General features: G+C 46.6%; 1 protein-coding gene across 7 annotated transcripts in view; it reads right to left on the bottom strand.

Annotated features, from left to right (window-relative positions):
* Nucleotides 1-3,722: 3,722 nt before the first annotated feature.
* EDEM2 (ER degradation enhancing alpha-mannosidase like protein 2) overlaps nucleotides 3,723-21,914 on the bottom strand; it is a 47,708-nt gene continuing 29,516 nt past the window's right edge. For 5 of the 7 annotated variants that reach the window (XM_002710786.6, XM_017341661.4, XM_089308067.1 and 2 more), the window contains one exon: nucleotides 20,152-20,718. In XM_002710786.6, coding sequence (XP_002710832.2) covers nucleotides 20,218-20,718 — 501 coding nt within the window. In that variant the 3' untranslated portion in view covers nucleotides 20,152-20,217. Of the gene's footprint in view, nucleotides 3,939-20,151; nucleotides 20,719-21,914 lie in introns of those variants that run through there. The other 2 variants (XM_089308070.1, XM_089308071.1) reach the window with 1 other exon arrangement.

Raw genomic sequence — 21,914 nt, 5'->3', positions numbered from 1 at the left:
CTAAGAGATATTTCAAGTCAATAAGGAAAGAAAAAAATTATAATATGAGGTCTCCTAATCCTCCTCCAAAAGACATAATGAATCTCAGATATATTAAAAACAAAATACAAAGCCGGCGCCGCGGCTCAATAGGCTAATCCTCTGCCTTGCGGCGCCGGCACACCAGGTTCTAGTCCCGGTCGGGGCGCCGGATTCTGTCCCAGTTGCCCCTCTTCCAGGCCAGCTCTCTGCTGTGGCCAGGGAGTGCAGTGGAGGATGGCCCAAGTGCTTGGGCCCTGCACCCCATGGAAGACCAGGATAAGTACCAGCCGCGGCGGCCATTGGAGGGTGAACCAATGGTGTCTCTCTCTCACTGTCCACTCTGCCTGTCAAAAAATAAATAAATAAATAAATAAATAAATAAATAAAAACAAAATATAGGGGCCGGCGCTGTGAGGTAGCGGATAGAGTTGCCGCCTGCAGTGCCGGCATCCCATGTGGGTGCCGGTTCAAGTCTCGGCTGCTCCACTTCCGATCCAGCTCTCTGCTGTGGCCTGGGAAAGCAGAAGAAGATGGCCCAAGTCCTTGGGCCCCTGCACCCGTGTGGGAGACCCGGAAGAAGCTCCTGGCTCCTGGCTTCAGATTGGCAAGGCTCCGGCCGTTGCAGCCAACTGGGGAGTGAACCAGCGGATGACAGACCTCTCTCTTTCTCTCTCTCTGCTTCTCCTTCTCTCTCTTTGTAACTCTCACTTTCAAATAAATAAATAAATAATCTAAATATATATGTGTATTTATATATACATATATATAGCAAGAAGTGTGGTTCTATACTGGATTGTAATGATGATGGTACCACTTTGGGAATTAACTAAAAAACCATTGGATTGCACACTCAAAGTGGGTGGATTTTATGATATGTAAATTATACTTCAATGAAGCTGTTAAAAATCAAAGTGTACGAGCCAACACTGTCACATAGTGGGTTAGGCTGCTGCCTGCAGTGTTGACATCCCTTATGGAACCTGGCTGGAGTCTCGGCTGCTCCACTTCCGATCCAGCACCTGCTAAATGCATCTGGGAATGCAGCAGCAGATGGCCCCAGTGCCTGGGCCCTGGCAACTAGGTGGGAAACCCTGAAGAAGCTCTCAGCTCCTGGCATCCAGAATGCAGAGGAAGAAGTAAGATAATGTTGTAGAGGACACGATATTACACATGCAAAACTGAAAGATTATACACACACTGTTAGAACTAATAAATGAATTCAGAAAAGCTGCTGGACACAAAATCAACATACAAATATCATAACCAAAGAAATTAAGAAAACACTCTCAGGATAACATCAAAAAGTAAAATATTTAGAAATAAAGTTAATTTTTTTGACAGGCAGAGTGGACAGTGAGAGAGAGAGACAGAGAAAAAGGTCTTCCTTTTTGCTGTTGGTTCACCCTCCAATGGTTGCCGTGGCCAGCGTGCTGCAGCCGCGCACCGCGCTGATCCGATGGCAGGAGCCAGGTACTTCTCCTGGTCTCCCATGCGGGTGCAGGGCCCAAGGACCTGGGCCATCCTCCACTGCACTCCCTGGCCACAGCAGAGAGCTGGCCTGGAAGAGGGGCAACCAGGACAGAATCCGGCGCCCCGACTGGGACTAGAACCCGGTGTGCCGGCGCCGCAGGTGGAGGATTAGCCTAGTGAGCCGCAGCGCCGGCCAGGAATAAAGTTAATTAAGTAGGTGAAAGACTTGTACACTGAAAATACAAAACAAATTAGAGAGTACAAAAATAAGTGGAAAGACATTCCAGGTTCATGGATTAGAAGGTTTAACATTATTAAAATGTAGTTTAAGGGGACAGCATTGTGGCACAGCAAGTTAAGTCACCGCTTCCAATGCCAGCATCTCATATCAGAGTGCTGGTTTGAGTCCCAGCTGCTCCTCTTATGAACCAACTTCCTGCCAATGCACTGGAAAAGCAGCATATGATGGGCCCTACCACCCATGTGGGAAACCCAGTTGAAGCTCCTGGCTTTTGGTCTGGGCCTGGCCCAGCCCTGGCAGTTGAGACCATCTGGGGAGTGAACCCATGGAAGATCTGTGTGTGTGTGTGTGTGTGTGTGCGTGACTGTGCATGGAAGATCTGTGTGTGTGTGTGTGTGACTCTGCCTTCAAAATAAATTAAGAACCGTTTTAAAATTGTCCATTAACCCAAAGCAATCTACAGGTTCAATGAACCCCTTTCAAAATCCCAATGGTATTTTTTGTAGCGATAGAAAAAAAAAAAAAGCCTGAAATTCATGTGGAATCTCACAGACCGCAAACAGCCAAAACAATCTTGAAGAACAAAGTCAGAAGCCGCACATTTCTTAACTTCAAAGCATATTATAAAGCTTCAGTAATCAAAACAGATTGGTTCTGGTGTAGACAGGCAAAGATCAATTGAAGAGAGAACCCAGAAGTAAATCCTCAAATATATCTTTTTCAATAAATAGTGATGGGAACATGGTATCCACATGCAGAAGAATGAAGTTAAACCATTTTTTTTATACCATACATAGACATGAACTCAAAACAAATTAAGACCCAAAGGTAAGACCTAAAACTATAAAAATCCTAGGTGAAGACAAGCAGGAAAGTGTTCATGACATTGGACTTGGCAAAGATTTCTTGGCTGCAATCCTAAAAACACAGGCAACAAGAGCAAAAATAGACAAATGGACCACATCAAACTTTAAAACTTTCTATCCTTCTGCATATCAAAGGATACAATCAACAAAGTGAAAACCTAAGCTGGAGGCTGGTGCTGTGGCACAGTGGGATAAGCCACTGCCTGCAACACTGGCATCCCATATGAGTGCCAGTTCAAGTCCCAGCTGCTCCACTTCTGATCCAGCTGTCTGCTGATGTGCCTGGGAAAGCAGCAGAAGGTGGCCTGAGTACTAGGCCCCTGCCACCCATGCTGGAGACCTGGATGGAATTCCAGGCTCATGGCTTCAACCTGGCCCAGCCCTGGCCATTGTGGCCATTTGGAGAACACATGAAAGATCTCTCTCTCTGTGTGTCTCTCTCTATATACCTCTGCCCTCCAAATAAATAAATAAACTTCTAAAAAAGAAAAGAAAAGGTAACCTGAATAATGTGAGAAAGTACTTAGAAATCATGTATCTCATAAGGGATCAATATCCAGAATGCATAAAGGACTCTTATAATAGCAACAACAACAACATAATCTAGGTTTTTAAATGGGCAAAGGACTTGAATAGATATTTTCCCTACAGAAGATATGCAAATGACCAACAAGTATATAAAATTTTAAAACATGAAAAAAACTTACTAATCATAAAGAAGTGCAAATCACCACACTGAGGGTCTACTTACACTCATGCAGATGGCCCCTACAGACAGACAAACGGAAAACAGCAAGTGTTGGCGCCGATGGGGAGAAATGGGACCCTTGGTACATCGCCGAAACTGTTGCAGCTGTGTGGAAAACAGCATGGCAGCTCCCCAGAGGATTACAGCTGCAATTCCTACATGACCCAGCAGTCCTGTATCTGCGTATATGCATTAGTCAGTGTGTTACTGATATAATGAAATAACCGAGGCAGGCCAACCTTATAGACAAGAGATTTGTTTAACTCACACTTTTGATGGTTCCAGGGCATGGCACTGGTGCTGGCTGTGCTCTGGTGAGGGCCTTCTAGGGTGTACCATATCATTCTGGGATGGCAATGGCGGGAGAGATCACATCTTTTTTATTTATTTATTTATTTATTTTAAAGTCAGGGTTACACAGAGAGAGAAGGAGAGGCAGAGAGAGAGAGAGAGAGAGAGAGAGAGAGAGGTCTTCCATCCGTTGGTTCACTCCCCAATCGGCCGCCATGGCAGGAGCTGCGCCAATCTGAAGCCAGGAGCCAGGACTCCGCTCCTCTGGGTCCAAGGACTTGGGCCATCTTCAGCTGCTTTCCTGGGCCATCGCAGAGAGTTGGATCAGAAGTAGAGCAGCTCGAACCAGTGCCCATATGGAATGCCGGCACTGTAGGTGGCAACTTTTCCCACTATGCCCACAGCACTGGCCCCAAAGAGATCACATCTTGAATCAGGAAATCAGAGAGCTGGGTGGAGCCAGGCTCTGGCTTTTCTGACAGCCCACTCCCAAGAATCTCCAAGGGTTCTCATGCTTCCAAAGGCAACACTCTTAGACCAAGCTTCCAAAACATAAAACTATGGGGGTCACATCATGGCCAAACCAAGAATTCACAGAATCTGGAAGAGATATTGGGAAAACCCATGTTCCTGGCAGGACTATTGTCAGTGGTCAAGAGGTATAAGCCATCCAAGTGTGCATTAACAGGTGGCAGGACCAACAAAATGAGGTCCTAGTCACACAATGGAATATTACTCAGCCTTAAGCAGGAAGGAATCTCGTCACATGCAACATGAATGCCCCTTGAGGGCATTAAGTGAAACAAGCCAGTTATAAAAAGACACATGCTGTAGGACTCCACTTAAATGAGGGTCCTAGAGTAGTCAAGTCTCCTAGAGACAGATAGTAGAAGAATGGTCACCGGTGGCAGGGGGTGGAGGGGGAAGCAGCGGGTTGTTCTACAGGTATAGCATTGCAGTTTTGCAAGATGACAAAGTTCCAGAGCCCTGTTGTATGAAATAAAGTATAAATGAACAGGTACAATTATGATCCCATGAATGTATAAATAGACATTGCTGCCACATGTGTATGTGCATAAAGTTGCTTGAAACGGGTGTCACCAAGTACGTCAGCTGTGTTTTTCTCCGTGCAGACAGATTTTTACTTTATTAAAATTTCCCATTCTTTTTTGCATGGATCATGTATCATTTTTACACTCAAGAAAAAAATGTCCTTTGATGCTTGAAATTAATTTTAAAAAGAACAAAAGAAAAGGCATTTGCAGGGGTCCGCGGGGGGCACTGGCAAGCCGCCTGGTCAGTCCGCTGCCCGGGATACTGCAGAGCTCTCCCTGAGGCACGTGCCCGGGTGCGTTCTCATCCTTGTCTCAGCGAGGACACAGGGTCCTGACGAGAGTCACCGTTCCTGTTCCAGCGGCCTCCAGGTTTCCCTCGGCAGTCATCATGCCAGGGAACAAGGCTTCACACCTCAGCCTCGACCAACTGCAAACTGTGGCTTCTAGCCTCAAAAGTTTACCTTCCTGAGTCCAGCCTGGTACAGGCATTCATTCCCCAAAGTGGGGTGTTCACTGAGTCAGAATCGATCACCCCAAACTCAGTCCTTAAGGACAAGAGGCGACTAGGAAATAGGTTTCCAGAACCCTCTGTAAAGGCACAGTTTCCAACGTCTTTTGCCACCAGAGGGCGCAGTACCCCTCCCACAAGAGGCCAGTGAATGTCAATTTGGGTCAAGAAAAAAATGAGGCTCCTGGACCACCTAATTTTTCCCCCTAATGATCCCAAACATGCTGATGTTACTTAGAGAATATATCCCTCTTTTAAATGAGCTGCCGAACTCAGTTGGACAGATTTTCTGGGGGTAATTTTTACATTTAATTTTATTTATTTACTTTTAGAGAGACAGAAACAGACAGTTCCCATCCCTGGTCCATTTTCCACTTGGCTACAATGGCCAGGACTGGGCTGGATGATTCCAAGAACCAAGAATCCAACCGAGATCGGCCGTGTGGGTGGCAGGAACTTCCAATCTGAGCCATCCTCTGCTGCCGCCCCGGGGAGCCAGAACGCAAACGCAGGCACTCCAATATGGGATATTTTCGTCTTACCTGCTAAGCCAAATGCTCACCGCTATGGCCATTTTTCCTAATATTTTGAGAAATTACCTTTATTTAATTTTCATAATTTATTTATTCATTTGAAAGGCAGAATGACAGAGACAGAGAGATCTTCCTTCTGTGGGTTCCTCCCCAAATGCCCACATCAGCTTGGGACTGGGCCTGGCAGAAGCCAGGAGCCTGGAACTCCAGCAAGGTCTCCCACATGGTGGCAGGGCCCGAGCACTTGGGTCATCATTTGTTGCCTTTCCAGGTGCATTAGCAGGAACTGGGTCAGAAGCAAAGGAAATGGGACTCAAGCGGGCACTGTGATATGGGACACAGGCAGGTATCCCAACTAACAGCTTAACCCACTGCAGTACAACACCAGCCCCAGGGCAATCTTTAAAATCATACATTTTTAGCCATGGAGAAGCCATTACAATCAAAGCAACTTGCACGATTATATCCAGACCATGGTAATAGTTGTTCTGTGGTATAGTTTGTTTGTTTGTTTGTTTGTTTTTTTGGACAGGCAGAGTGGACAGTGAGAGAGAGAGAAAGGTCTTCCTTTGCCATTGGTTCACCCTCCAATGGCCACCGCGGCCGGCGCGCTGCAGCTGGCGTACCGCGCTGATCCGATGGCAGGAGCCAGGTACTTCTCTTGGTCTCCCATGGGGTGCAGGGCCCAAGCACTTGGGCCATCCTCCACTGCACTCCCTGGCCACAGCAGAGAGCTGGCCTGGAAGAGGGGCAACCGGGACAGAATCCGGCGCCCCAACCGGGACTAGAACCCGGTGTGCCGGCGCCACAAGGTGGAGGATTAGCCTAGTGAGCCGCGGCGCCACCCAATGTGGTATAATTTTTGACAAAAATATTTTTCACATTACATTTCTAATAAATGATCTCTCAGTGATTTATTTTTAAAATGTTTGCAGAGTATCACCTTATACACCAGGTGCTGGGGATCTAGAGCTGAACAAAAGAAACCCGAAGGCCCTGCCCTTCTTACCTTCTGGGGTAAGACACAGCCTTTGTTGGGTACTTATCATTGGCTGTGTTTGGGACTTTGTTTCTTTTACATGTGAGGATTTGGGGAGAGAGAGAGAGAGACAGAGACAGAGAGAGGGAGAGAGGGGGGGGAGAGGGAGAGAGAGAGAGAGAGATTGTGTGTGTGTGTTTTTTTTTAAGACTTATTTATTTGAAAGGCAGAGCTACAGAGAGGCAGAGGCAGAGGGAGAGGGGGAGGGAGGGAGGGAAGGAGGGGGAGGGAGAGAGAGAGAGAGAGAGAGATCGATCCTCCATCTGCAGGTTCACTCCCCAGATGGCTGCAACAGCCGGAGCTGTGCTGATCCAGAGCCAAGAGCCAGGAGCTTCTTATGGGTCTCCCTTATGGGTGCAGAGGCCCAAGCACTTAGGCCATCTTCTATTGCTTTCCCAGGCCACAGCAGAGAGCTGGATCGGAAGTGGAGCAGCCAGGATGTGAATAGATGCCCATATGGGATGTTGGCACTGCAGACTGGGGCTTTAACCCACTGTGCCACAGCACTGGCCCCTAGGTTGTGTTCTGCTAAATTCTTTGAAAGCAAATTATAGATACGATACTTCACCACAATATTTTAGTATGCATCGCCTAAGAACAGGACATGCTCCCAATAACCATATTATTACACCCAAGAAATTTAAATCATTATATAATTAATTGATTTGAAAAGCAGAAAGAGGGAGAGCATGCCCATCTGCTTGTTCACTCCCCAAATGCCCACAATGACAGGCTGGGCTGAAGCTGAAAGTGGGCACCAGGAACTCAGTCCAGGTCTCCCACATGACTGGTAGGGATGCAGTTACTTGAGCCATCATCAGGCCTGCCTCCCAGGGTCTGCATTAGAAGGAAGGATCCAGAGGCAAGCACTGAACCAAGGCACAGTGATATGGGGTGAGTACCTGAACCAGTGACTTAACCAGGAGGCTACCCCAAGAAATTTAGTGTTGATGTTATATTATCTTACAATGCACATTCTAATATTTGCAACTGTCCCCCATGTCCCTTAAAGCCTTTTCCCCTCAATTCAAGAATTGATCAAATCACATATCACATTTGAAGACTACATCTGTTTAGTGTCTAAATCTAGAAGAGTCCACCCCCCCCCTTTGTTGTTTGTGACGCTGACAGTTACAGTTAAGAGTCTGGGTCATTAGTACTGAAACTACCACCTGGATCTGCTGAAATGCTTTCTCGGTTTGAAAGTTTTTGGCAAGAACACTGAGTGTGGTGCGCATGATGACATGTCTTTCCTGTTGCATCATGTCAGGAGGAAATAATGTACATTTATCCCATTATTAATGATGTTGAGCAGTGGCTTACCCTGTTGCTCAACAACACTAGCCCTGGGGCTGGCACTGTGGCACAGTGGGTGGAGCCACTGCCTGCAGTGCCAGCATCCCATGTGGTGCCAGTTCAAGTCTAGGACGCTCTACTTCCAATTCAGCTCCCTGCTGATGTGCCTGAAAGGCAGTGGAAGATGGCACAGGTGGGAGCTCCAGAAGAAGCTCCTGCCTCCTGGCTTTGGCCTAGCCCAGCCCTAGCTGTTGTGGCCATTTGGGGAGTGAACCAGTGGCTGAAAAATCTTTCTCTGTCTCCCTTTCTGTGTCACTCTGCCTTTCAAATAAGTTGTTGAGAGAGAGAGAGAGAGAGAGAGAGAGAGAGAGAGAGAGAGAGAAATCTGAGCAAAAGCCGCTGGCTCTGGATCTGTATTGGATTTTTGCCACTTCCACAAAGGCAACAAATACACAAAGTCTAGCGGATCAGCGCTTTGCAAACCACCCAAAGCCCTTCTGAGTAGAGTCTGATGAACCAGAGGATGATTATTATCATTTTGGGGTTTTTAATTTTTATTTTAAAATAACTTTAGATCTCCAGCATGGAAGTGCAAACAGTTCCCTTTAACCCATCCCCCAGCAGGAACATCTTAGGTAATGAGAAAGGCATTTCAAGCCAGATAGGACAGGAGCTCTGTAAAGGTCATCAGCCTGAGCAAAATGAGTCACGTAAGCCCCTAAAGCACTGGTCAGGCCCTGCGGGCCAGCTGACGTCACCAGGACAGTTGCCTCCAACCTACGTCCCTGCTTACCACTATTTTTCCAGAAACATCCGGTGTGACGTCAGCAGGAGCCAATCAGCAGCTTGTGCCGGTCCTGTTAACCAAAGTACCTGTGACAGTGATTTGTGGCAGCTGCCTCCGTTCTGCCTTCTTTTGTCCGTATACTCAAAACTGCTCGGGCGCCATTTTGGAGCACCCGTCCCAAGCCATCAAACTACACGGTTCCTGGATGGTCATCCTGCTTTGGCTGCAATGAACTCCTTTATTCTCATACTCCGTGTGCCTCAACTTGCTTTCTAGGGTGACAGTAGCCATCATCGTTCTGTTTTTTCTGTTTCCAAAAGCTGCAGGAGCAGGTGTTGTGGCCCAGCGGGCTGAGCCACTGCTTGAGATGCTGCATCCCACGTCAGAGTGCCTGGTTCAAGAGCCAGCGGCTCCATGCTTCCCATCCAGCTTCCTGTTGGTGCATTTGGGAGCCAAAAGATGATGGCCCGAATACTGCGGTTCCTGCCACCCACATGGGAGACCCAGATGGGGTTCCTGGCTTCTGGTTTCGATGTGGCACAGCCCTGGCTGTTCCGGTCATCTGGGGAATGAACCAGCGGATGGAAGATCTCTCTCTCTCTCTCCTTTCTCTCCCTCTCAAATAAACAAATAAAAATGTTAGAAATATTCCTCAAATGAGATTGCTTTTCAGCTAGACAAATATTAATTTTAAAAGATTGATTTATTATTTGAAAGATTTATTTATTATTATTTATTTGAAAGACTGAGTTAGAGAGAGGTAGAAAGAAAAAGAGGTCTTCCATCCACTGGTTCACTCCCCAAATGGCCACAATGGCCAGAGCTGAGCAGATACAAACCCAGGAGCCAGGAGCTTCTTTCAGGTCTCCCATGTGGGTGCAGGGGTTCAAGCACTAGGGCCATCTTCTGCTGCTTTCCCCAGCACATTAGCAGGGAGCTGGATAGGCCAGGGAGTGCAGTGGAGGATGGCCCAAGTCCTTGGGCCCTGCACCCACATGGGAGACCAGGAGAAGCACCTGGCTCCTGGTTTCGGATCAGCGCAGTACGCCGGCCGCAGCGGCCATTGGAGGGTGAACCAACGGTAAGGGAAGACCTTTCTCTCTCACTGTCCACTCTGCCTGTCAAAAATTTAAAAAAAAAAAAAAAGAAAGAAAAGAAGAAGTGGAGCAGCCAGGACTCAAACTGGTGTCCATATGGGATGTTAGTGCTGCACGCAGGGCATCCAACAAATATTCATTTTATTCTTGTGTTCTTATAACCTGCTGGATCTTCCTTTAAGATAACCAACTTTGACATGATAAAGTAATTGGTATAGTCAGCTCTAACCCTTGAAAGTTTGTTTTTTTTTTTATTTGAAAGGCAGAGTTACAGAGGGGGATACGGGGAGGGAGGAGAGAGGGACAGAGAGAGAAAGAGAGAGAGAGAGAGAGAGATCATCCATCTGCTGGTTCACTCCCCAGAGGGCTGCAACGGCCAGCGCCGCACCAATCCAAAGCCAGGAGCCAAGCACTTCTTCTGGGTCTCCCACATGGGTGCAGGGTCCCAAGCACTTGGACCATCTTCTACTGCTTCCCCAGGCCATAGCAGAGAGCTGGATCGGAAATAGAGCCCATATGGGATGTCGGTGCTGCAGGCTGCGGCTTTACCTGCTACACCACAGCACCAGCCCTGAAAGTTTGTTTTCAAGAAACTGATTTTGATGGATTTTTTTTTTTCAACAAATACCTGAATTTCAGCAGGAATTCTTTGTTTTCCTAAGATTTACAACACATAAAAAGAATATTCCCAGTAGTACTGTTTTTAGATCTAACAAATGTTTGCATCTAAAAATTTTAAAATATCTTTGGAACATTTTTGGTGATATTTGCTACTCTTTCTCATATAATGCCTTACATTTTTCTAAACTACTTTATATTGACCAAAATTGCAGTTGTCAATTTTCTCAATATTTTAACTCCAATTTTATAGAGAGATTAACTAAACACAATCGGACCTTTCTTAAAATGGTCTTAACTGCTTATATAAGGCTTAACCCAAGTGTTTTCAACTTGACTTTCTCACATTGGATTACAAAATTGGTACCAGACTGTGATAGCATAACAAGCATTATTTCTAACATTCTACAACAGGACAGATTCAAGGAGAAATTATGTTATTGCTAGATATAGTTCTGTCAGACGATTTACCATAAAAACTGTACTCAACAGAATACATGACAGATGAACTTTTTTTCCAGGAACCATGTGGATGGTTCTTTCTTCCATACATCACATGCAATCAAATACAAGGTGTCCTCACTGACAGTCACAGTGCGACTCACAAAATTTGTCCATCACATTGTTCTCATGTTTTTCTTTCTTTGAAAATATTCAAGAGATTGATTGATACAGCATGCCCAAGAATCCTTTTAATTTTGATTATTTTAAGCTTTCATGTGTAAGAACATATTAGAATAATACATCTGTGTGTGTCATTTTATTGTTTTTGCATGTTGGATAAAATCATATTTTATAAAAAGCAAATCTTGGGGCCTGCACTGGGGCGCAGTAGGCTAAGCCAGCAACCCACATTGGCGCCGGTTCGTGTCCCAGCTGCTCCTCTTCCAATACAGCTCCCTGCTAATGAGACTGGGAAAACAGTAGAAAATGGCCCAAGTGCTTGGGACCCTGCACCCATGTAGGAGACCAAGAAGAAGCTCCTGGCTTCTGGCTTCAGATAGGCCCAGCTCCAACCATTGCAGCCATTTGAGGAATGAACCAGCAAATTGAAGATCTTTCTCGCTGCCTCTGTCTTGGCCTCTCTGTAACTCTGCCTTTCAAATAAATAAATCAATCTTAAAAAAAAAAAAAAAATATGGCCCAAGTGTTTGGGCCCCTGCACCCACGTGGGAGACCTAGAAGAAGCTCCTGGCACCGGACTGGCCCCACTCTGCCATTTGTGGTCATTTGGGGAGTGAACTAGTGTTTGGAAAAATCTCTCTGCCTCTCAAATAAATAATCTTTTTTTTTTTAAAAAGCAAATATTATCTTTACTCTTTAACGAGGTGCACATGAAGTCATACTTAGAGATTAGAGTTGATCTTTTCTTTTTTTTTTTTTTGAAAGGCAGAGTTAGACAGTGAGAGAGAGATAGACAGACAGAAAGGTCTTTCTTTTTCCGTTGGTTCACCCCCCAAGTGGCCGCTATGGGCGGCTTGTTTCCGCCGGCCCGCTGTGCCGATCTGAAGCCAGGAGCCAGGTGCTTCCTCCTGATCTCCCATGCGGGTGCAGGGCCCAAGGACCTGGGCCATCCTCCACTGCCCTCCCGGGCTACAGCAGAGAGCTGGCCTGGAAGAGGAGCAACTGGGACAGAATCCGGCGCCCCAACTGGGACTAGAACCCGGTGTGCCGGCGCCACAGGCGGAGGATGAGCTGTGAGCCATGGCGCCGGCCTAGAGATGATATTTTCAATATTACTATGCACTCTTCCCACATACCTTATCATTCTCGATTTTGTAGCATTAAGACTATCAGTTTAAGGTCCATTTAAATTGGTTAGACTAAAATGCTACAATTACCACACATTCAAACTTTTCCTATCTGATTTTGCACTTTCTGAAAAACCACACTGCAAATTCCTAACCAAACCTTGATAGGAAGTCATGACAAGATCGCCAGTAACAGGGAGGACACCCGGGATCAGTGGTTCAGATCTGGGTTAGGACAGCCATCCCGCATCACAGAGTGCCTGGGTTGGCGCCTCAGCTCCAGTTCCTGGTTCCTGGTTCCAGCTTCCTTCTAACACAGGCCCTGTGAGGCAGCAGTGATGGTTCACTGAGCTGTGTTTCTGCCTCCCACGTAGGAGACCTGATTGAGGTCCTAGCCCCTGTGGGTATTCTGGGAATGAACCACTGGGTGGAAGCATGTGTTCTCTTTGCCAAGCTCTCCCTCTGCCTCTCAATAAAAATTGTCTAAATGTCAAAACTAAGAAATCCCCTACACGTTCACAGCTAACTATAAATTATGTTGATATAAAATTAAATAATTCTCAATTCTCCCATTGTAATACAATGCTGTATTAGCAGTCATATACCAGAAATCAAATGGGATGACAGTGTGCTAAATAAAACAACGTTTTTCACATCCCCTCTTCTGTCCCTGCTTCTGTCACCTGATGCCAGTAGTCTCTGTGCAATGCCATGTTCTCGGGTCCTGCCAAGGACACATGATATACTCTAATGTTTTCTATTTCATTGCTTTGAAAGTTAGCTGGACACATTAAATTTATTTCTTAACCCCCTAAAGGGTCATTATCAGAGACTCAAAAACACTAAGATTAAACTGTTACTATAACAAGAAAGTTTACATAAACAGAATAGCTTACTCTGCACACCGTTTCCTTTAATTTCTCAAGCCTAGATTTAGACCACTCTGAGCCTGCAAGCTACTGTTGCTTCATGCTGAGGCTGAAGGTGGGGTGCGTGTGGCTGGGCGGTATGTGTGATACATGCATTGTGTTGCTTTTGTTCCCTTTGTTTCTGACCTTTTTTTTTTTTTTTTTTTTTTTTTTTTTTTTTTTTTTTTGACAGGCAGAGTGGATAGTGAGAGAGAGAGACAGAGAGAAAGGTCTTCCTTTGCCGTTGGTTCACCCTCCAATGGCCGCCGCGGCCGGCGCGCTGCGGCCGGCGCACCGCGCTGATCCGATGGCAGGAGCCAGGAGCCAGGTGCTTTTTCCTGGTCTCCCATGGGGTGCAGGGCCCAAGCACCTGGGCCATCCTCCACTGCACTCCCTGGCCACAGCAGAGGGCTGGCCTGGAAGAGGGGCAACCGGGACAGAATCCGGCGCCCCGACCGGGACTAGAACCCGGTGTGCCGGCGCCGCTAGGCGGAGGATTAGCCTAGTGAGCCGCGGCGCCGGCCCTGTTTCTGACCTTTTAAGTATACTGAAATTAATTCATACACCATAAGATGCATGCTATTAAATTGTATACAATTCACTGGTCTTTAATATATTAACGAAGCTGTATAATCAGCATCACTTGTTCCAGAACATTCTAATTGCCCATCAAACAAAAACCCATTCCCATGAGGATAAAGTCCCCATTCTGTCTCACCTCATCCGTGGCAACCACCAATTTATTTTCTGCATTGATTCACCAGTTTTTAAGGTTTATCCATGTAGTATTCATCGGTAAATATTTCATCCTGCTTTGTAGCTGAGTACTATTTCATCATATGGATACAGCACGTTTTGTCTATTTGTAAGCTGATGGACAACACGTTGCTTCCACTTTGGGCTAGTATGTATAATGCTGCTGTGAACATTGCTAAACAAACTTGTGTGTGGACATTTGCTTTCACTTTGTTTTTCTTTTTTTAAATTTTTTTAATTAATTTTTTAATTTTTTTGACAGGTAGAGTGGATAGTGACAGAGAGAGAGAGACAGAGAGAAAGGTCTTCCTTTTGCCGTTGGTTCACCCTCCAATGGCCGCCACGGCTGGCACGCTGCGGCCAGCGCACCGCGCTGATCCAAAGGCAGGAGCCAGGTGCTCCTCCTGGTCTCCCATGGGGTGCAGGGCCCAAGCACTTGGGCCATCCTCCACTGCACTCCCTGGCCACAGCAGAGAGCTGGCCTGGAAGAGGGGCAACCGGGAAAGAATCCGGCGCCCCGACTGGGACTAGAACCCGGTGTGCTGGTGCCACTAGGTGGAGGATTAGCCTATTGAGCCGCGGCGCCGGCCTCACTTTGTTTTTCATTTCCCTTGGGCAATATATATGAAGGGAATCTGGATTTTTGACCAGTTTTAGTTCATTTTTGTATATAGTTTGAGACAGCAATCTAAAATCTTTCTTTTGCAGTTGTCCTAGCAACTCAACAGGCCAGAAATATAAGGTTTATTTCTGAACTCTCGATCCTACCCCATTAATTTATGTCTATACTCATGCTTATACCAGGATGACTTGATTATTGCAGCTTTGTAGAAAGTTTTGAAATCAACTTGTCAATTTCTCTAAAGAAGGCAGTTCAAAATTTGAAAGGGATTGTACTGAATCTCCACAATTTGAGAAGTAATGCTACCTTAACAATAGTATGTATGCCAATCAGTGAACATGGAAATTTTTTTCATTTTCTTTGGTCTTTTAAAGTTTCTTTCAGTAGTCCATAGTTTTCAGTGTACAAGTCCTGCACTTCTTTTGTTAAATTTATTTATTTTCACACTATTGTAAATTTAAATTGCTTTACTGATTTCCTTTTAGGATTGTTCAAGTGCATAAAAATTCAACTGAAAAATTCAACTGATGTTTTATATTGGTCTTGTATACTACAACCTTATTGTCCTAATGTTTTTATATTATTTGGGCAGAGTATTGATTATTTCTTATCATTTAAGCATTTTTTAAAATTGACAATCATATATTTATTGCGTACATTTAAAAATATATTTATTTATTTGAAAGAGTTACAAAGAGAGAAAAGGAGAGGCAGAGAGAGAGAGAGAGAGAGAGAGAGAGAGAGAGAGGTCTTCCATCCACTGGTTCATTCCCCACTTGACCGTAACAGCCAGAGCTGTGCTGATCAGAAACCAGGAGCCAGGAGCTTCCTCTGGATATCCGACATGGGTGCAGGGGTCCAAGGTCTTGGGCCATCTTCTACTGCTTTCCCAGGCCATAGCAGAGAGCTGGATTGGAAGTGGAGCAGCCGGGACTCGAGCTGGCGCCCATATGGGATGCCAGCACTACAGGTGGTGGTTCTACCTGCTACGCCACAGTGCTGCCCCTGAACTCAAATGCTTTTAACTCTCCTGGAGTGATTTCTTGAGCAGTAACATAAGTCCATGTGCCCAGCAGCCATGACGTCTAATTTGCTCCAGGCCAGCAGACCGGCTACAGAACTGTAGCTAAGTCTAGGAGCACAGGATTTAACACAGAGGTAGTAGGTTCAAAATTAAGAATCAACCAAGGAGAAATGAAACAAAGAAAATTGGTCTCTATGGTACTTTATTTCACAGAGCAATCTGGGCTCTTTATAGTACAATCTGGGTGATGGTCCAAGAGACTCCTCTGGCCCTGGACATCTCCCAGCCACGGCTCTGGTCCTTGCCCAAACTTATAGAACAGCTCGGGGTTGGCAACAGTTGGTCCCAGCGGTGCCACCAGCTTGTCAGAACCACAGATCTGCTGCTGCTGCTGACTCAGCAGCATCCATTCCTCCTGGAGCAAGTACACTGTGATGTCATCGGAGGTCACAGGGGCCCTCCCCGACTCTCTGCGCTCCATGGCCCCACTTTCCTGGCCACCCCCTCCCCAACGGCTGGGCTAGAGGAGGCAGCTGCAGTGACCGCTTTGAGGACCGGGACACCCGGAGCCAGAGCAGCCCCGGCGGGAACTTCGCTCTCCCACGTTGGGAGGTGGTGGCGCTCCATGTACATGTTGTTTTAAAATATATATATTGTGGAATGGCTAAATAGAGCTGATTAACATAAGTGATTAATTTTAGACTTTAAGGATGTGTACCCATCATAATGGTCTGGAGGTATATTAGCCAGGCACCTGACAGGGAAAAAAATGGCTCATTCAAATTAGGAGGCTTAAAAGAGGGCTTTAGGGGCTGGTGCTGTGGCATAGCAGGTGCTGGCATCCCATGTAGGAGCCAGTTTGAGACCCGGCTGCTCCATTACCAACCCAGCTCTCTGCTATGGCCTGGAAAAGCAGAAGATGGCCCAAGTGCTTGGGCCCCTGCACCAGCGTGGGAGACCCAGAGGAAGTTCCTGGCTCCCAGCTTCAGATCTGTACAACTCCAGCCATTGTGGGCATTTGGGGAGTGGGCTGGTGGATTCCTATATGGAATGCCGGCACAGCAGGCAGATGCTTCACCTACTATGCCATAGCGCCTACCTCATTTTTTAAAAAGATTTATTATAAGCTGCTGGTTCACATGATTATGGAGATTGGCAAGTCCAAATCTGCAGTGTGGGCTGGCAGGCTGAACCCTAGGAAAAGCAGATGGTACAAACGAAATCTGAGAGCAGAGTCTGGAGAATTCTCTCTTATGTGAGGGTAGGCTGGGTCTTTTTGTGATATTCAGGCTCTAACTGATTGGATGCGGCCCACTCACATTATGGAGGGCATCTGCTTTGCTCTCCTGATTAAAATGTTAATCTCGTCCAAAATCACTCTCACAGAGGCACTCAGAATATCATTTGACCAAATATTTGGGCATGTGTGGACAGCCAAGCAGATCCACAAAGTGAACCGCCCCTCAAAAAGAAAGTCATATATAAGTCCACTTTGAGATAAAAAGTGGCCTTCGATTGAGAAAGGCAGGCAGCCTGCAGCCACACCCTGCAGTAAAGGAGCCTGGGAATAAACATCTTGACCTCACTCCGTGCACTCCCTCTTTCCAATCCTCTGCCTGGATTCTTGGTGGATGCGTGGCGCAGAAGTTAAATACACTGCTTGGGATACCAGCAGTCCATATTAGAGGAGTGCTTAGGTTCAAGTCCTGGTTCTAATTCCAATCTAGTTTCCTGCTAATGTGTATTCTGGGAGGCCGCAGGTGACAGCCCAAGTACTTGGGATACTGCCACCCATAAGGGAGACCTGGGTGAAGCTCCTGGCTTCAGCTTGGCTCAGCCCTGACCATTGCAATCATCTGGGGACTGAACCAGCAAATGGAAGATCTGTCTTTTCCTCTCTCTCTGTAACTCTGCCTTTCAAATAAATCTCTATCTATCTATCTATCTATCTATCTATCTATCTATCTAATGTGAGGGAGTGATAAGAATTTTTTTAAAGATTTATTTATTTATTTGAAAGGTAGAGTTACAGACAGAGAGAAGGAGAGAGAGAGAGGTCTTCTATCTGCTGGTTCACTTCCCAAATGGCCACAATAGTCAGAGCTGGGCTGATTCAAAGCCAGGAGCCAGGAAATTCTCCCAGGTCTCCCACATAGGTGCAAGGGCCCAAGCACATGGGCCATCTTTCACTGATTTCCTAGGATATTAGCAGAGAGCTGGATCAGAAGTGGAGCAGCCAGGACTTTAACTGGTGCCCATACAGGATGTTGGCACTACAGGCACTTAATCTACTATGTCATAGCACCAGCCCCATAAATAAATATTAAAAGAAAAGAAAAAGTAATGTGCCTGGGAAGGCATGGAAGATGGCCCAAGTACTAGGGCCCTGCCACCCATGTGGGAAACCCAGATGGAGTTCCAGGCTCCTGGCTTCAGTCTGGCCCAGCCATAGCTATTCCAGCCATTTGGGGAGTGAATCACCAAATGGAAGAAATCTCTCTGTCTCTCTCTCTCTGTAACTCTGCCTTTCAAATAAATGAATACATTTTTAAAAAAGATTTATTTATTTATTTGAAAGGCAGGGTCAGAGAGAGGCAGAGCCAGAAAGGGAGAGAGAGGTCTTCCATCTGCTGGTTCACTCCCTAAATGGCCGCAACAGCCAAAGCTGGACCGATCTGAAGCCGGGGGCCTGGAGCTTCTTCTGGGTCTTCCGCATGGGTGCAAGGGTTCAAGGACTTGGGCCATCTTCCACTGCTTTCCCAGACACATTAGCAGGGGGAGCTGGATCAGAAGCAGAGCAGCAGGGACTGGAACGGGCACCCATAAGGGATGCTGGCACTGCAGGTGGTGGCTTTACCTGCTACACCACAGCACCAGCCTCACGAATAAATCCTTTAAAAAATATGCATCTTGTGGCTGGTGCTGGACCGTAGTGGGCGAAGCTTCCGTATGTGGTGCCAGCATCCCATATGGGTACCAGTTCAAGTCCTGGCTGCTCCTCTTCCAATCCAGTTCTCTGCTTATAGCCTAGGAAAACAGTAGACCACATGGGAGACCTGGAAGAAGCTCCTGGCTCCTGGTTTCAGATAGGCCCAGCTCTGGCTGTTGCAGCCATTTGGGGAGTGAACCAACAGATATAAGACCTCTCTTGGTCTCTACCTCTCTCTGTAACTCTTTCAAATAAATAAAATAAAATCTTTAAAAAAAATACACATCTAATGATGTTATGCCTCTACATTTTTAAAAAAAGATGAGTCCGCCATCTTTTTTTTTTTTTTTTTTAATATTTATTTCTTTTCATTTGAAAGGCAGAGTTACAGAGAGAGATGGAAAGACAGAGAGAGAGGGAGAAAGAGAGATCTTCCAACTGATGGCTCATTGCACAAATGGCCGCAATGGCTAGGGCTGGGCCAGACTGGAGCTGGATCTTCTTCTCCTGCTTTGCCATGCACATTAGCAGGCAGCTGGATCAGAAGTGGAACAGCTGCGAATAGAACCTGCACCCATACGCGATGCCAGCATTGCAGGCAGTGGCTTAACCCGTCATGCCACAGGGCCAGCCCTGAGTCTGCCATTTTTGAAGCTGTGTTTGTTGAAGTTGGATGATGAACACTAAATGCATCACTCTCTTGTTCTTTCCACTTTAGTTGATGCAAAATTCACTTTTTTTTTTTGACAGATAGAGTTAGACAGTGAGAGAGAGAGACAGAGAGAAAGGTCTTCCGTTGGTTCACCCCCCAAATGGCTGCTATGGCCGGCGCTGCACCGATCTGAAACCAGGAGCCAGGTGCTTCCTCCTGGTCTCCCATGTGGGTGCAGGGCCCAAGCACTTGGGCCATCCTCCACTGCCCCCTCCCCTGGGCCACAGCAGAGAGCTGGACTGGAAGAGGAGCAACCGGGACTAGAACCTGGCGCCCTCATGGGATGCTGGCACCGCAGGCAGAGGATCAACCAAGTGAGCCACGGCGCCGGACCCAAAATTTTACATAATTAAAAGTGTAAAAACTCATCTCTTCAGAGACGCTTCCCATAACCACCCTAAGATTATCATTTTCTCCATTATTTTCAATCATAGCATCCAATCTTCTTCATGAAACTTACTTGAATGTTATTTTATATCTTTACTAGTTTGTTTCTCTCTGCTAGAAAACAGTTTCTACAAGAATCAAAACTGTTTGCAGACCCTCTGAGCTGTGGCTGGTGCACGAAGCTGCTTAATAAATCTTTGTTGGCTGGAAGGGCAGACGGGTCGAGCAGCAGGCTAAAGAGCAGCAGCACAGGTTGGAGCCGGAACTCACGAAGAAACACATAGTTAACAGTCCCCTCCCCCAAAACAGCAGGAAAGGAAGGGAGAGTCAACTTCAATTCCTGGGGTTTGGGAGCAGACTAACTTTGGGTTTAGTAGTTTCTCAACTGTCTAAGAAAAATAAACTAATTCACAACTGCTATTAGCTGTCACCCTTTCTTTGAATGAAATCTCCTGAAACAGTCCAACATGTAAAAACATAAGCAAAACAGGATAGTCAAAAGCAGATTTATTATTATAGTTTAGTCTCGAAAAATAGAAATAAAAAATTATCCAGTGGTTATGAGGAATCTAAGAAAACCTGCCCCAGTAACGCCAACTTGGAGGTAAAGGGCTGACTGGGGCAGCTGAGAAGCGGGGTCTTCCGCTTGGCTGGCTTCTTCTCCCGTGTCTGGTCCTGGTTTCCAGAGGAGGACAAAGTTCCTGGCCCTGCTGGGGGTTCCCACGGCCCTGAACTTATTGTCTTTTTCTGAAATCTCGACTTACTCCGTTTGAGCGAGTAGAATTCCTTCATCAACTCCTCCACTTCCCACTGCTCTTCCTTCAGCCTCCGGCAACAGTGAAGGGCAGCGGGGTCAATGGGGTGAGCTTCAGTGTTGAAGATGTAGCCTCCGGCCCCCAGGATGCACTCCCCGTACGGAGTTATCACAGCATCGAAGGTGGAGCCATTGTTGTGAATGAAGTTGGTCGGATCAAACAGAAGGTAAAGGTATTTCACAGTCTCGGCCAGGAAGAAAGACTCCATGCGGTTGTCAAGCTTGTGGTCTCGCAGATCTTTGATCTGCCACGTGGGAGGAGGCAAAGTCAGAACAGCAGCACAGGTGGGTAATAATGATCAGGGGACCCCCATTCAAATCACTTCACTTCTCAGAGCTTCCTTCTTTTCCAAGCCACCACCTCTCACCCAATTATCACAACAGCTTCCAACTGGGCTGCTTCTGATACTACCCTACAGTACATTTCTATCATAAATATTGAAGCCGGCATTCGGTCTAGCAGCTAAGATGCCTCTTGGGACACTTGCATCCCATGTTGGAGTGCCTGGGTTCAAGTCCTGGTTCCACCATGAGTTCCAGTTCTCTACTAATGTGCACCTTGGGAGGCAATGGGTGATGGCTCAAGTGCTTGGGTCCTTGTTACCCGTGCAAGAGACCAGACTGGGCTCTTGGCTTCCGGCTTCACTGTGGTATTGGGGAATAAACCAATGAATGGGAACCGTCCAGGCCAAAGCCAGCAGCCAGAAGTTTCATTGGAGTGTCCATATGGGTAGCAGGGGCCCAAACACTTGTGCCATCTTCTGCTGCTTTCCCAGGACATTAGCAAGGAGCTGGATCAGAAGTGGAAGGAGCCCGGACCCAAGCCAGCGCACTGTGGGATGCTGGTGTTGCAGGCAGTGGCTCAACTGCTGCACCACAATGCCAGTCCCAATAAATAAATATTTTAAAAATTAAGTCTGCAGCTGGTGTTGTGGCGTAGTGGGTAAAGCCACTGCTTGCAACACCAATATCCCATAGAGGTGCTGGTTCAAATCTCGGCTACTCCATTTCTGATCCAGCTCCCTGCTAATGGCATGGGAAAAGCAGCACAAGATGGCACAAGTGTTTGGGCCCCTGCCACCACGTGGACACCTAGATGAAGCTTCTGGCGCCTGGCTTCAGCCTGGCTCAGCCCTGGCCACTGCAGTCATCTGGGGAGTGAACCAGAAGATGGAAGATCTCTCTCTCTCTCTCTCTCCCCCCCCCCACTCTGTCTCTCCCTCTCCCTCTATAGCTCTTTCAAATAAATAAATAAAATCTTTAAAAAAAAAAAAAAACAAACTAAGTCTTACTCATCACTCTTCAACTCAAACCCCTCTGTTGATGGCCCACTTCACAAAGGCTAAATACCCAAGTCCTTCCTGTGGGCTTCCCGCTATTTCATGATCTGACTCCTGCTCCCTCCTGACCTCACCACTCTAATCCTGCTCTTGCAGCTCTA

This window comes from Oryctolagus cuniculus, chromosome 11, assembly GCF_051225735.1.
Source record: "Oryctolagus cuniculus isolate XC-2025 breed Fujian yellow rabbit chromosome 11, ASM5122573v1, whole genome shotgun sequence".
NCBI lineage: Eukaryota > Metazoa > Chordata > Mammalia > Lagomorpha > Leporidae > Oryctolagus > Oryctolagus cuniculus.
This window is presented reverse-complemented; position numbering and strand designations above follow the sequence as displayed.